At 33.7% G+C, this 15,020-nt stretch overlaps 1 protein-coding gene across 9 annotated transcripts in view; it reads left to right on the top strand.

Annotated features, from left to right (window-relative positions):
* pcdh11 (protocadherin 11) overlaps positions 1-15,020 on the top strand; it is a 331,728-nt gene that overhangs the window by 12,539 nt on the left and 304,169 nt on the right. For all 9 annotated transcript variants that reach the window (XM_073921878.1, XM_073921879.1, XM_073921877.1 and 6 more), the window contains exon 3: positions 913-1,018. In XM_073921878.1, coding sequence (XP_073777979.1) covers positions 1,013-1,018 — 6 coding nt within the window. In that variant the 5' untranslated portion in view covers positions 913-1,012. The remainder of the gene's footprint in view (positions 1-912; positions 1,019-15,020) is intronic.

Genomic DNA, 15,020 nt, shown 5'->3' with positions numbered 1-15,020 from the left:
ACATAAATATGTGATCTGATTAAATTCTAATTTATTTGTCAGATACTTGATCATATGTGTGTCAAGTGCTGCTTTAACTGATTTTTTTTGTACAAGAAGCCAGTTTGGTGCATGGCTGCATTCAGTAGCCAATTCAAAAGAGCACCAAAAAATGTATTAATCCATGAAGAAAATGATGAGCTAATTATCTTGCTTATTAGCAGGGTAATTCTTATCTGCAGAGAAAGAATAAAGCACAAACAAGAGGAACAGAAAGAATGGAAATCCATGTTGCTGCTGTTGTTGTTATTATTAGGCAAAACCCTTAATTAGAACAAATGCTGAGAATGAGGTTAATGCTAAGCCAGAATAGAATAGCGTACTATATGCAAACAAGAATACATCACATTTGGTGTGTGCCACTTTGTTTTTCAGCCATCAGATGTAAGGCTAGTTGTCACACAGACAAGTTTCTACAAAGGCTAAATGAGGATACTGTTCTGAGTCAAAATATGCAAATACTTGTTTTTGACTTTAAAGGCTGTTAAAGCTTGTGTAGGCAGTTTTGGAGAGAATATTGATAGCAAGCTAGCTTTAAAAGCAAAAGATCCCACCCTCTCCAAAAGCCACAACTCATCCATAACTCTTGAGCACAGTGGTTTCAGATTACCTTATGTCTCACTGACCTAACATAATGTGATGATGAACTTAAACTTATTTGAAACTATTGTTGAAGTGCTGTTGGTGTTGAGCCATGCAATTACACAAGCTAAATGACCAATCCACCAAAACCCCTGTCCAAGATAAAAATCACAGTCATGCCATGATTTTCAAATATTCTGAGTCCCTTGGTTGCCCCCAGCATGGAAAAACAACACCACTGTCATTTCTGCTTTATATTGTCTTTTAAATTACTTTCTTTCTCTTCTGCAGGTGTTTTTGGTTCAGGAGAAACATGCGGTAGCTGCTGTTTTCCTGGGTTGGTCTGCATATCGTCATTAAATTATCTGATGGCATGTGATTCTGCGTGAGCATGGAGGTATGCAAATACAGGAGAGGACAGGCACCAGGCCAAAGGCATTTAATGGATGAATAACTTATGATGCTGAGCCTTAAACAAAACATGAAACTATGTTTGTAATATTATAATTATCTATATTAAGGCCAATATGACTATAGTAGTGCAGAAACTACATCAAATCTTCATTTCCAATTTTCTTTTTTTTCTTTTTTTTTTTTTTTTTTTTTTACAATGGATTTATTATATTTTATTTAAGGGCAGCTCAGTGGTTTGCACTGTCGCCTTACTGCAAGAAGGTTGCTAGTTTGAATCCCGGTATTTTTGCATGTGTTTCTTCTGGTGGCTCCAGTTTTCCCCAAAGCCTAAAGACATGTGGTATAAATGAATTAGTTATACAAAATTAGCTGTAGTGTATGGGTATATGTGTGAATGCTATAGTGTGTTACCCCAGTACTGGGTTGCGGCTGGAAGGGCGTCCACTGTGTAAAACATAGCTGGAATAGTTGGCGGTTAATTCCACTGTGGCAACCCCAGATAAATATGGGACTAAGCCAAAGGAAGATGAATGAATGAATGATTTTTTATTTAAATTTATTTATTATTTCGTTAATTATTTTTTAGAAAAATAAAGATTTTGCTCTGCAAACAAAAATTAAAAAGACTGTGTAGCAAATGCGAATTTTGAAGCTGTTGATTATTTTAGAAGGTGTATGTTTCAAATAAGTAAATATGTAAGATATTGGGTTGTGAGTTTGTGTAGTTCATGTTGTAAGACAAAGTATTTAAAATATTGCTGAGCATTGTTTACAGCTGTTTACTGTAGACTTTATTTCATGCATTAATTTAAACTCTTATAAATCACAAAGAAAAAAAAACAAACAGGCTGTCTTTGAAAGTGATAGAATGTTTAATTCCTCCTGAGGATCTGAAACCTACAATCAATTTGTATATAAACGAAACATGGCAAAGGAAATGGGACAACTGCATAAATTATAAATAACTCAAAATTAACCCGAAAATAAACGAAAGACACTTTGCAAATTATAATTTTAAGAGCAGACATGAACAAACTGTCTATGCTATATGCTGATTTGGGCATTCTAGGTTGATTAATTTGTATATGCTAAATAACAAAGCACCACCTAAATACAATTATTACCAAGCTGCTTTTATCATGAAACATATTTTGTTGGAATGTGTAAGTTTGAATACCATTGGAGACATTTTTTATAAGGAGAGTACTTTGATGGACATTTTTAAAAAGGTACCTCCAGGAAGAATCTTAAATTATTTATCAAAAATTTAACTGAAAAATCATATTTGAATTTGAATATAATTTTGAGTGAATTTTATTTTATATATTTTTATTTATATAATTTGTCTAAGTAACTTTATTGTAATATAAATTTGTTTTTATGATGTAATATTTTTATGTATATCCATTTTGCCATGAAATAGCCAGCAGTGGCAAGCAATAATTAAATAAATAAATAAATAAATAAATAAATAAATAAAGAAAGAAATTTCATTAAAAAAAAATTACAAATTATTCTAAATAGATTCTGTAGCCATTCCTGTACCACTATCTTGATTGCGACGGAAATGTGAAATGGCTTTTACCCAGTTAAAAAGTCTGTAAATGAGAATTTATTCTATAATTTATGCTAAATATTCATGAGCCTATTACAGTATTAAATCGTATTATCATTATTCCTAACAATTTAACCAAGGTTGACACGGCATGCCCTGCTATTGGTGTTTAGTTTTATTGCCTTTCTTACCTCCCTTGGCACTTATGGTAGAAAAGTTCAAAACATTTTATAGATACTTTTTTTTTTTTACAGCCAAGGTATGCACCTTTGGACAAAGTGACTTTCAAAAACAAATCCTGAGACACCTTCAGCTGAGTGAAAAAGTGATAACTAGGTCTGCTTTCTCCTTTATATTTCTTAATTTGTGGAGTCTATTGCTATGGCAACATATGGACAATTTTTTTGATTCATTTAAAAGGCACAGCTTATGAAAACATTTCGATGACGTGCTTGCAGTTCTCGCTCCCATTAAGGACAGCGTCTGGTAGTTTTCATCTTTTCCTTTAAAACAAGGATGTGTCGGCATCGCATATGATTTATTGGCATTTTGTTGTGCCAGTTTAAACAGCCTTTCTCTATTAGAATCACAGAGGGATGCATCTTTTCCTCAGTAGTGCACACGCGAAAGTAAAGCAGTCCCCAGAGCCTCTGTTTACCAACCAAGTCGGATTTACTCCTTTCATACCCAGACATACAGAGGCTCACCTTCTCCCCTGGGGCTTTCATTTTGTCTCACATCCCAACTCCACTCCAGCCACAATCCGCTCAAAACTTACCAGACTGAGGGGCTTTTATGCAAATCTCTGCACCAAAAACATAGTTACGAACCCATTCCTCATTCTCAGAAATACACACTTCAAAAAGAAACCATTTAATTCTCTGATGACAAAATTGAGAACAGTTCCATTATTGCCCGTACCAGCTAGAGGGGACAACTTAAGGAGCTTGTCTGTAAACATAGCCGTACAAAAACCACTCTCAAGGAAAGCTTCATCAGACAGGGAATCATTTGCATTCTTTTAAACAAACGTTTTGATGGTGAAACAAACAGGCCCGCTCTGCCATGTTTGATCTCCATCATTTTCGCAAAGCGCTGACACTAAGTACAAAAACAACTTAAGGTCATTTCTCCATGACTATGACAGACAATTATTCGGCTGCGTTTTGTGTTAGGAGCTATGGAGGCGGACACGGGTGATGGGTGAATGGAGACTGAGATCACCACGTCGTTTCGGTGGACTGACCAAAACAAAGCAGGATTGCTCTGTGTCTAATGGTGGCCGGCGGAAAAGCTTTCCCATCAGATCACATGGTGGATAAATGAAGCTTCTTGAAATGGAACGGGAAGAATGTGGCACGGATCGTAAAACTGGGACCACAGGGAACGGTAAAAGGGTTCGGATGGCAGCCAGATTCATCAAGTCATTTATGCCATTCCTGAAATATGTCAAACGGCCATTAGGAATGCTGTTCCGAGTACTAAAAGGAGGAAAGAATTAAATATGTGAACCGGGGATGGTGGCTTGTGAGCAGCGTATTTAAAATTCTAAAAAGCTGTCCTGAATCTCTCCTAATCAGGCGCCTCTAATTATTAAATATTTTCAGACTGCTTTAGTGTAGTATGTCTACAATCAATTAACATGATTAAAATTTTATACATTTTATTTAATAGATTTGGGCAAAAAAAAATAAATAAAAGGCTCTTATGTAATAGTCAAAACATTTAGTTCGGTGCGTGACTGTCAGACGCACTCCATCTTGATAAAACAAATAAATAAATAAGTAAATAAAGGAACTGGAAAAAAGACTGCCGTAAGTCACATTCATTTCTTAAAGTAAAATATTAATTAAAATGTCTTGATTTGAGAATATGCATAGACTTGATCAGTAAAACTAGCTTTTTTTTCTTTTTCTTTTAATCCTAATTTTAATATGACGGACTGACAGACTGACCGACCGAACCACCATCTCAACTGTTTTTTTGTGCCCGTTTGTCGTGCAGGCCAGATAAAATAAATCCCCCGCTCATTCTTTTCTTTTAATTTTTCTTATGCAAAATGATAATAAGTTTTATTTTATACCTGTCAACCCTCACGTATTTTACAATTCTATCCTGCCCCTTGCTCTAAATACGAATCTGTTATGTGCTTTCATTTTATTAATACATGAAAAAAGATTGAAATAAATATAAAATGGCGAGATTCCCTTCCTTTTCATTACAGTCTCTTATGTAATAGTCAAAACATTTAGTTCGGTGCGTGACTGTCAGACGCGCTCCATATTGATAAATAGACAGTTTCCAAAACTCATTCTCTACACATGATTTGAAGCGGAGCGAAAGTGGACACTCTGGATTTTGGGTCCTTGTTTGAACAGACATATACACCTACTACTATTACTAACATTAAAAAAAAAAATATATATATATCAATCATGGTGGGTTTTCTTTTAAACACAACAAATTTTGTCTTGAATGAGCATAAAAAGTTAGGAAAGCAGTCGAATGCTTTCATTATGGATCTGTGCATTGTATCCCTTATTTTTACATCCCAATGCTGACTATACCAGTCAACATAGAGATGTAAAAATAAGGGATCCCCTCACCCCAACAATAGTTAATAGCTCTATAAAGAAATTGAATCAAGTTTATCCAATTTCATCAACATTTTATTCACTGTATAGTTTAAACATTCTGATTGAAGAGCAGTGAATGAATCTCAAATTTAGATTTTTTGGTTTGATTACATTAACAGAGGTGTCACTTTTTATAAGTGTATAAGTCTGTTCAAACACGTACCCAAAACCCAAAGTGTCCACTTTGGCTCCGCTTCAAATCGCGTATACACAATCCGTTTGAGAAACAGCATCATTTTATCACTATAAAACATGTCTGACAGTCATGCACTGCTACATGAACTGGCTGTTTTGAGGAATGCATAGGAGGTGTGATGGTGCCTGTAATGGAACGGGAGGGAACCCTGCCATTTTTATATTTCTTTCAAATTATTTTCATACCTCAATAAAACAAAAGCACAGAATCGATTCAAATTTAAGAGCAAGGAGCGTCCCCTGGTGGTTCTGCGGTATGCGTATAGTGAGGATTGGCTATTGTTTATTGCCACCCTTCATAAAAAGATTGAACAAATGGGAGAAATACTGGAAATGATTTTACGAAATTATAATGGGATAAAATAGTAAAATACAGGAGAATTTCAGGAAAATCGGGAGGGTTGACGGTAAGATGTTGACAGATATGATATATGTGTATGGATCATAGCTTTGAAATAGCTACAAGGTGTTAATGTGCAATACATAAACTCAAACTGTATTTGTTTTTTTGCAGTAGGATAACACAAAGTTATTAGAAAAAATCTAAAACATTTTACAGTATTTTAACTACAATGTAAACATCAACTCCAAAACTTTTTCCAATCCAAAAGTATTCCTATGCCCTTCAGCACTGTGTATACTGTATATATTGTAAGAATCAGCTCTTTGTACTGAATGACTGACGGCTGCCAAGTACAGCTTGTGTCACCGGGAAGCTGAGCCACAGCCTATCACTTCCAACTGTTCTTTCTATGGTCACACGACATGAAATCAATACGGTGTGTTCTGCCGCTGATAGGGACACAGTGAAAAAGAAACATTCCTTCGAACAGACTGCACTTTATTTAAGTCCACCGAAGCATCTAACATGACTGATTGACAGATGAAACTGTACATTGTAATTAAGATCAGATCATTTAAGAATATTTCTAACTTTTTCTAAAGTCAAGTATTCGGAAGGTGGAAGGAAAATATATGCAGTTGTAGTTATTTGTGCTCAGAACACACAAAAACAAAACATAAAACAAAACTGTATTACATATTTTGTCTGTTTGTATAGAAACTGTTACTACCGGCAGCGTTATGATTTAGTAATTTAAAATGCAAGCAAATTAAATGTTTAATGATCATTGCATAATTACTGATCATTGGATAATTTAATGTTCAGTACCATCACATTTATCTAACCTAATTTAACCTAATTTGATATTGGTTATAGATTCATTTAAAAATGTAATATAGTAATTCATGATTGTCACTGTGTTCTAGTTAAATGTTCAGTTCTAAAAAAAAAATGTATTTATCAGTTTGGTGCAAGAGTAAAAATAATTTAACAGGCACATCTATATTATTAATTTGAATATAATTAAGACAATACTGATTAAAAGTCTACCATTTAAACAGTGATTTTTATTATTATTATTTTTTTTAATGACCTTAATCCGACTACCGTCATAATCAAACTAAACCAAAATCGAATTAAGACATGTGAAGTATGGCGATTTTAGTCCCATTATTGAAGTGCAATTCAGACATGTAAACAGCTTAGTCAAACTATTACCATCATGTTGTGACAGAATAGTCTATACACACGTCTGTTTGACACTATTCTCTGCTCCTACCGAGTCATTGAAGGACCACAGACACCAGCATTGCCAACTTTGCGACAACTTTCCTCCAACAAATCATAATTGCATCATATCTCTTCATGGGGGACAACGTTCCTGAATGAAAGTGAAACTGCCACATTGCAGTCAAAGTTGACATATTAAAAATGAAACAGCTGAAATGACATGAAATTCCAGAGGTAATGTGGGTAGCGCAGTGGCGTAATAACTTTAATTGAATGTGCTATAACATGTAAAACCGGATCATGAAAGGAACATTCAAAAAGCAACTCATGTAAACACCTTAATCATATTGCCTTATTCAGATTAAGGAAAATAATTGGATTACTTATGTCCATGTAAAGTCTATGTTTGGATGTCTATTAGACTTCCTTTAAATTCTAAATATGCTTGCTGTGCTGGCTGCTATTTTATGACAACATTTTAGTCTAGATGCAGAATGTTAATTAGCATGGTTAAGTTAGCTATTAGATGCTTAAATGGACCATTTATGCACACATTTTTTCTCTATTTACACCAGTTTTAAAGTAAGTATATAACCTGACAAAATATTTGCTCCATTGAGATAGGAATGCTAAGAGATAGTATTCATCATGAACGTCCTTGGTCTGTTTCTGAGAGATACAATTTTCTTTAGTCCTATAGTGAGTTTTGCTAAAAGAACTTAACACTTAACATTTGAATGGATAGTTCACAAAAAAATCTAAATAATTTACTTACCCTGGAGTTTTTTTTTTTTCAATCACTTACTGTATGTCCTTCTTTCTCTGACCCCAAAAACGATAACTGTTTAAAATGTCTTGGCATTTAATGACAGTGAATAACCATTGCCATTTCTTTTAAATCAAGCATTATATAATTGTCAAGGAAAGTTAGAGTTAACCTTCAGGCTGATTGTAAAAATGATATGTGTTCCACATGACCTCTGAAACATTTGCATTAAAATAAAAAGCTTAATGATAATTAATGAAAATTGAAGTGAACAGCAAAAAACAAACAATCAAACAGACAAAAAAAATAAATAAATAAATAAATAAATAAATAAATAAATATATATATATATATATATATATATATATATATATATATATATATATATATATATATATATATATATATATATATATATATATATATATATATATATATATATATATATATATATATATATATATATATAGTAGGCGTGCATTGTCTTAGTGTCCCACCAGTGAAAATATACAGCCATATCGCACTTCTACAAGTTTGATATTGCATTTATACAACATGTATGTCCTTCTTTCTCTGACCCCAAAAACGATAACTGTTTAAAATGTCTTGGCATTTAATGACAGTGAATAACCATTGCCATTTCTTTTAAATCAAGCATTATATAATTGTCAAGGAAAGTTAGAGTTAACCTTCAGGCTGATTGTAAAAATGATATGTGTTCCACATGACCTCTGAAACATTTGCATTAAAATAAAAAGCTTAATGATAATTAATGAAAATTGAAGTGAACAGCAAAAAACAAACAATCAAACAGACAAAAAAAAAAAAAAAATAATAAATAAATATATATATATATATATATATATATATATATATATATATATATATATATATATATATATATATATATATATATATATATATATATATATAGTAGGCGTGCATTGTCTTAGTGTCCCACCAGTGAAAATATACAGCCATATCGCACTTCTACAAGTTTGATATTGCATTTATACAACAGTTTGAACAGTCGTGTATATAAAAAGGAAATTCAAACACAGTATAAAACAGTATAGTATAAAACAGTATAAAATCCTTTTGTATGAGGAACTACTTTCCTCCACCATTCATTCAAATCTACATCTGACGTCAGAACAGCAGAAACCATTGCAAATTCACTAACATCAATTTAGAGCTAGTATTTGAATGATTCTCTAGCGTAATGTCTAAAGTGATGACAAAACAGGTGATTTTGCTCACATTTAAAGATTATAAGGCTGAACGGCATGAAATACCTTCAGTCAAGTGACATTTTCCAGTATTTCTTTTGCAATCTAGATATCAAATCACATCAGATGGATGTAAAACCTGTTTAAAAATGATCTGATCAGCTGTAGTTTGAAATTACGAAGTAGTCAGAATTACGCTGAGTTTTTCTCCTTTAAGGGTTTATTATGCAATACTGAGGTCAATTATGCAAAATTTACATTGATAATCTCTGTCGCCATCTTGTGGCAGAACATCAACCGTCTTTGCTCTGTATGACAGGCTGATGGATGCCGACATGCTGTCTCTCAGAAATTATAAATCTTTTAAAATAGTCACTATTCTTATTAATAAACTGCATAGTTGCAATCTTAACAACTACATTCTCGACTAAAAAAGCCTTAAAAGTACATTATATTGTCCAACAGCTCTTATATTTGTCAAATTGTAGTGAGTTTAGATCTGCTGTCACTCTATGTGGGAAGAGTAATACAGAAGGGTGAGGAGGCTGTACGAGTCAGCCAATCAGATTTAAGAACCATATATATATATATATATAATTATAAATAACTAAATAATAAACATAGTTCAAACATTATGGAACATTAAGCTTGCACAGGCTGGTTATTAAAGGAAAAAAAATTCTGTTACTTGTACAGATTAATTATTTTTCTTCTAGAGGTGTAGAGGATCATCAGGAGCCACTAGTCAAGTAATACTCCTTTTTGATTTACTTATTTATTTATTTATTATTATTATTATTATTATTATTATTATTATTATTACTATTGTTATTATTATTATTATTATTACTATTATTATTATTATTATTATTATTATTATTATTATTATTATTATTATTATTATTATTATTATTATTATTAATATTGTATATGTTTAAACAGAATGTGCTAGAAGCTATTGACTTGCATTTAATGGATCAAGCTCCACAGTTTCACCTGAAAATCTTAAGAAAAATTCATCTACATCTTGGATTGCAGAAGAATGAGTAAATTAAGTTAATTAATTTTGGTGTGTAATGCCTCCTAAAATGGACAGCAGAAGCATGACATGTTTCAATGTCTATGTGTGGCATTATAATAACATTGAAGTCTGTAAATTAAAGGCAGAGTATTGAAGGTAATTTGTCGATGGTGGTGTTCTGCAGGTTTAAATAAACAGCTATATTTATGTTCACAGGCTAGAAGAATTAGGATGTTAATGGATTCAGTGTTTAACGTGAGGAACATCTGTGATTTATTTAGCAGTACACATCCTTGTGAAAGATTTGAAATGTCATTCTAAGCGTCCCTCTGAGCATTACTTGAGACTGTTCCTTAAAAGCCAAAAGAAATGTAAAAAAGAGGCTAAAGTGATTTCAGGAATAAGACAAGCAGTCCCAGAAGACCCCGTTTAAGTAGGACTCCTTTGGAAGAGCACTTATACGCGATACCTACAGTTGTGACCATTGTTCAAAATCTTGCTACACCGAGTTCACTGTCTGTGACTAAGAGCCTTTGGAAAGCAGTGGCTTATTTCATGCGTTCCTGAGGGAATACTGTATGCGTCACATATCAGATTTAAAATCAGATGGATGTTATTCTTTAAGGAGGGAAGCATGAAACAAAGGACAGGACCTTTAAAAATCTCCGAGCTGTAAAACGGACATTTCTTTATTTTTAGCTTATAATAAAAGCTTATCAACCACATCTTACACAAAGTGTGGGAGTAGAACTAGCTTGTGAAAAAATCTGATAGTGCAGCCTTAAGCCATTTCAGAGGTCATAACGCTCACGGCACTGCTATCCCTTTAGTCCTGTGATTCTCGGTGTGCGTGAACATCTTATGAATCTGTCACTCAGCCCTTTGGCCTTAATGACAGAGAAAAGGAAAGCCTCAAGCTTGCTGTAATATCTCCAAAGGTCATTCTGCAGCTGATAATGCATTCATCAGCACTAAAGAAAATTAACTATATAATTTCACGTCCGTAGTTTTAATGCGGAGATGAATTTGTGCCACAGACCATGGGAGAGCAATATGCCATTAGTTTTGGTTGGCCAAGTGAGAGTGCTCTCAATGAGTCTAATGCATACCTGTGTTTAATAATTGTAAAAAGTTTAATCTTTCTGAAAGGCTTTATGGTTTTTAAACCAATGTGTACTCAATGGCATGTGACTTTTTAGCATTGTAAAGCCATGAATTGCAGACAGTTGGACACGAAAGTGCCGCTGTTTATAAAATGAGTGCTTAAGTAAAAGCTTTTGATTCCTTATTTTTTCAGTTATTTAATCACATGGCTGTGCTTAGTTCATTACCTGAAAAACGATATTAATTTTCTGAAATGGAAAAGCTAAAATGATTTTGTCTGTCTTTTTTGGCATCGTTAACTCAGTTTTTCTCAAAAAAGCAACTACAATTTTTGCCGGAAGCTTTTTTAGCTAGAGTAGGGGTCAATTTCATAAGTAGTCATTATGTTTAAACCTCATGGAATTCATAGCTGCTAGAATCTTAAATAATGCTGCTGGCAGTGCAGTATTAATCTCTCCCCTCTTTGAAGTATTCTGCTAAACTAATCCACAGATTTTTCTAATAAAGTCACCTGAGGAGTTTAGATGGATTCAAACAATATGTTGAAATCATGTGGTTCAGTTGTGATTTAACTCATTTACTAATTCAAACCAAACTACTAACTACAATAGTTAACATAAAAATAAGCTTTTGATTTTAGTAATTTGATATTTATAGAAAAAGGGCTAACATGAATTAACAATGAACATCTACATGTTTATTAACTAGTTTGGAACATCTATATATTTAATAACCAGGTGAAGTTTATGTATAGACTAATTTTGAGAGGAGCACATGCTTATGATTAACTGCGGCTGGTCCCGCATTAGCTAATGCATCTAATAACCAATAAGGTTAGGTTAGGTTAGGTTAAACTTTATTTGTCCCCGAGAGGAAATTTGTCTTGGGCATAACAGGTGCTACAACATTGTCTAAACACACAGTAAAAATAAATAAAACAAAACAATTAAGAACAAACAGTTAAGAACATACATTGTTTACAGAATAAGACTGTATATAAGTATAAATTTATAAAACACAGAACCCAGTCAAGTGCTAGCGTACTACAGTAACAGTGTTATTGGTAGAGCTCAACAGTTTTATGGAGGTAGGAACAAACGAAAGCTTCAGTCTATCAGTTTTACACATTGGCATTCTCAGTCTTTTTCCTGATGGTAACAGCTGATATTAACTGAAAAGGGGATGTTTAGAATCAGCGTTAATAAGTATTGCTCTTTTCATAGCAGCCTGTTCGTATAGAGTCTGGATGGGCTCATATTGTTTTATCCCTATAATTTTCATGGCTGTTTTTTGCATATAAACCAATTTATTTTTCAACTGAACAGACAGGTTTCCAAACCAGACTGTGATTCCTTAGCGAATAAGACTCTCAAACACTATGTGACAAAATGATCACAGGCCTGTGTTCAGAAACACTTCGTGGGTCAAGGACCCTTTCTTGTGTCTTTTTTACATTTAACACAAGACAGATCTTATTACACCACTGAGTGAAATGATCGATTTCACTGTGGTAGGATGATAGGTCCATGTCTTTGTGTAAGAGACTTAAAATGGCAGTGTCATCAGCATATTTCATAATATAATTATTAAAATGTGTGCTCCTGCAATCATTCGTGTACAAAGCAAAAAGCACAGGCGATGATACACAACCTTGTGGCACTCCTGTATTACTGTATCTGACCTCAGAAAGTGTCCCATTAACCCTTACCTGCTGAGCTCTGTTACTTAAAAAAAAGAGTAAAACCATTTAATTAAGAACGTACTGACACCCATGTTATGCAACTTCTCTAAAAGTAGATGTGTCTGCACTGTATTAAATGCCGAACTAAAACGCGTTTTTGTGGGTTTCCTCCAGGTGCTACAGTTTCCCCCACAAGTCCAAAGACATGCGGTTAGGGTGAATTGGGTAGGCTAAAACTGTCCATCATGTATGTGTGTAAATGAGAGTGTATGGGTGTTTCCCAGTGATGGGTTTTAGCTGGAAGGGCATCCGCTGCGTGAAACACCCCGGATTAATAAAGGAAATATGCTGAAGAGAAAATGAATAAATAAACGGGTCTGATGTAATGTAATTTCATTCTGCATTACAATTTATTGTGAAGTTTTGTTTGACAGAAATAAAGGAAACTGAAACTGAGGAATATCAATGTCGTGTCGGACAATTACTAGTGCATTTTAGGTTTAATTTATGGCCATTTTTCAACCCTAAACATTTCACAATGCAATGCTTAATTCCAAATACTCATAAAAGGACAATTTCTTCAAATTAACACATACTTTTGTTTTCTTCATATTTATCTTAACCTTTAAAAAAAAGAAGAAATGCTAACTTGGATGATTGCTAAATGTGATCCAAAACAGTCAGCACTGGTGTCTGTTGGCAGTGATCATGTTCTATGGTGTTCACATGCTAGGCTGTTGTAAGTGAACATTGTAGTGACAAATTTGTATCACTTAATTGCTTAAAAAATGTGTTGCAGTTTCGCTACAGTAGGTCTCTATGAATGATATGCCTTTAAGAATAATGTAAGGGACTGAATGGAAATAAAGTCAGTCAGTTTATATGAGCATCAACATTTTGCAACCAGGTGGGTCCTGGAAAGTAATGCTGCAAAGGTGTTAATGAATTCAGAAGGGGGTAAAAAACAAGATGAAGGTATGAAGTGCTAGTAGAGGTCAGTCCACATGCGCTCTAGATCAATCAGCTGAACAACATGTTCTCATGTTATATTTATAAATGCATATGCTTATTCACATTTGAAGAGAGAAATGCATCTTATCCATAATGAGATCATTTGGTTTGACTTTTTTTCCATTTAACACATTTGCTTATGAGATCCAAGAAGTGATCCAAGAAATGTAACTTGACTGAGCAAAGCAGCTAGTTATTTCTTGACTGGACTTTGAGAGCTTATGCTAATCCGAATGTATGCTGATTAATAAATCTATAAGGCATAATTAAGAATTTTACATTAAGTATTATAACTGGAGTCCCTTTTTTGTAGCCATTAAAAACGAAAGTGGATCATATCCAGCAACTCTGCATCTGAATGTGTTTCGTAATACCTGACATATCTGTTGTTCTTTCTTCTAGCTAGGGCCGTATTTGCAAATTCCCAAAAGCCACAAAAACAAAACATTCACAAACTCCCTCTGCACCTTATAAAAAGGCTATGTTCTTCCTCTTCACAGAACATTTGCATATCTTGCAGGTATTGGCTGTCAGTTTCTGGATTCTTAATGTGCAAAGTACGTTAAAATTTAAAGCAGGCGAATGGAAAATAGATTTGAGACTAGTACTTACATGCTAATTTAACTGGTGCAGGAATGATGAATCAATAGTCTAGCAGTAACATCTTTGACGATACTCTCATCTATAATGTATAACTCATGCATGTGTAATGAATCAACAAATAATTTGTATTGTATTACAGGTCTTGTTGCTCCTTAGTACCATGCTGCATTTCCAATGCATTAAGATGTCTTGGCGAGCATGAATTATCGGATCGTTGTATGAATGTATGTAGGCCATTGCGTTGTTGGAATATATCACACGCCAAAACGACACCGGCAGCACGTAAAGAGCTACAAAATCAAATAAAGTTGCAGAAAACCCATGGGATATAAGCCAGCACTAAAAGGGTTGACCCCATAAAGAGTTGTAGCCTAATTATGATTTCATTAAAGTGTTTATTCAATGGAGGAATAGGGAGGAGATGAAATTGAATTGTTGGATAAGATGATGGCTGTGTTGTATTGGAGCTCGGAGTTGAGTTGGGGTTTCATCCTATTTCTAGGTTAATTACATGGAGCCTTCACTTCAATTGTCAGAGGAGGAGCATCGCTTAACCTAAATTACACCAAAACCCTGAAGAGAAATTGTCTCATCCATGTAAACCCAAGTCC

This window comes from Danio rerio, chromosome 14 (genome assembly GCF_049306965.1).
Source record: "Danio rerio strain Tuebingen ecotype United States chromosome 14, GRCz12tu, whole genome shotgun sequence".
In the NCBI taxonomy this organism is placed as follows: domain Eukaryota; kingdom Metazoa; phylum Chordata; class Actinopteri; order Cypriniformes; family Danionidae; genus Danio; species Danio rerio.
The sequence above is the reverse complement of the archived record's forward strand: the minus strand, read 5'-3'. Positions and strand labels throughout refer to the sequence as shown.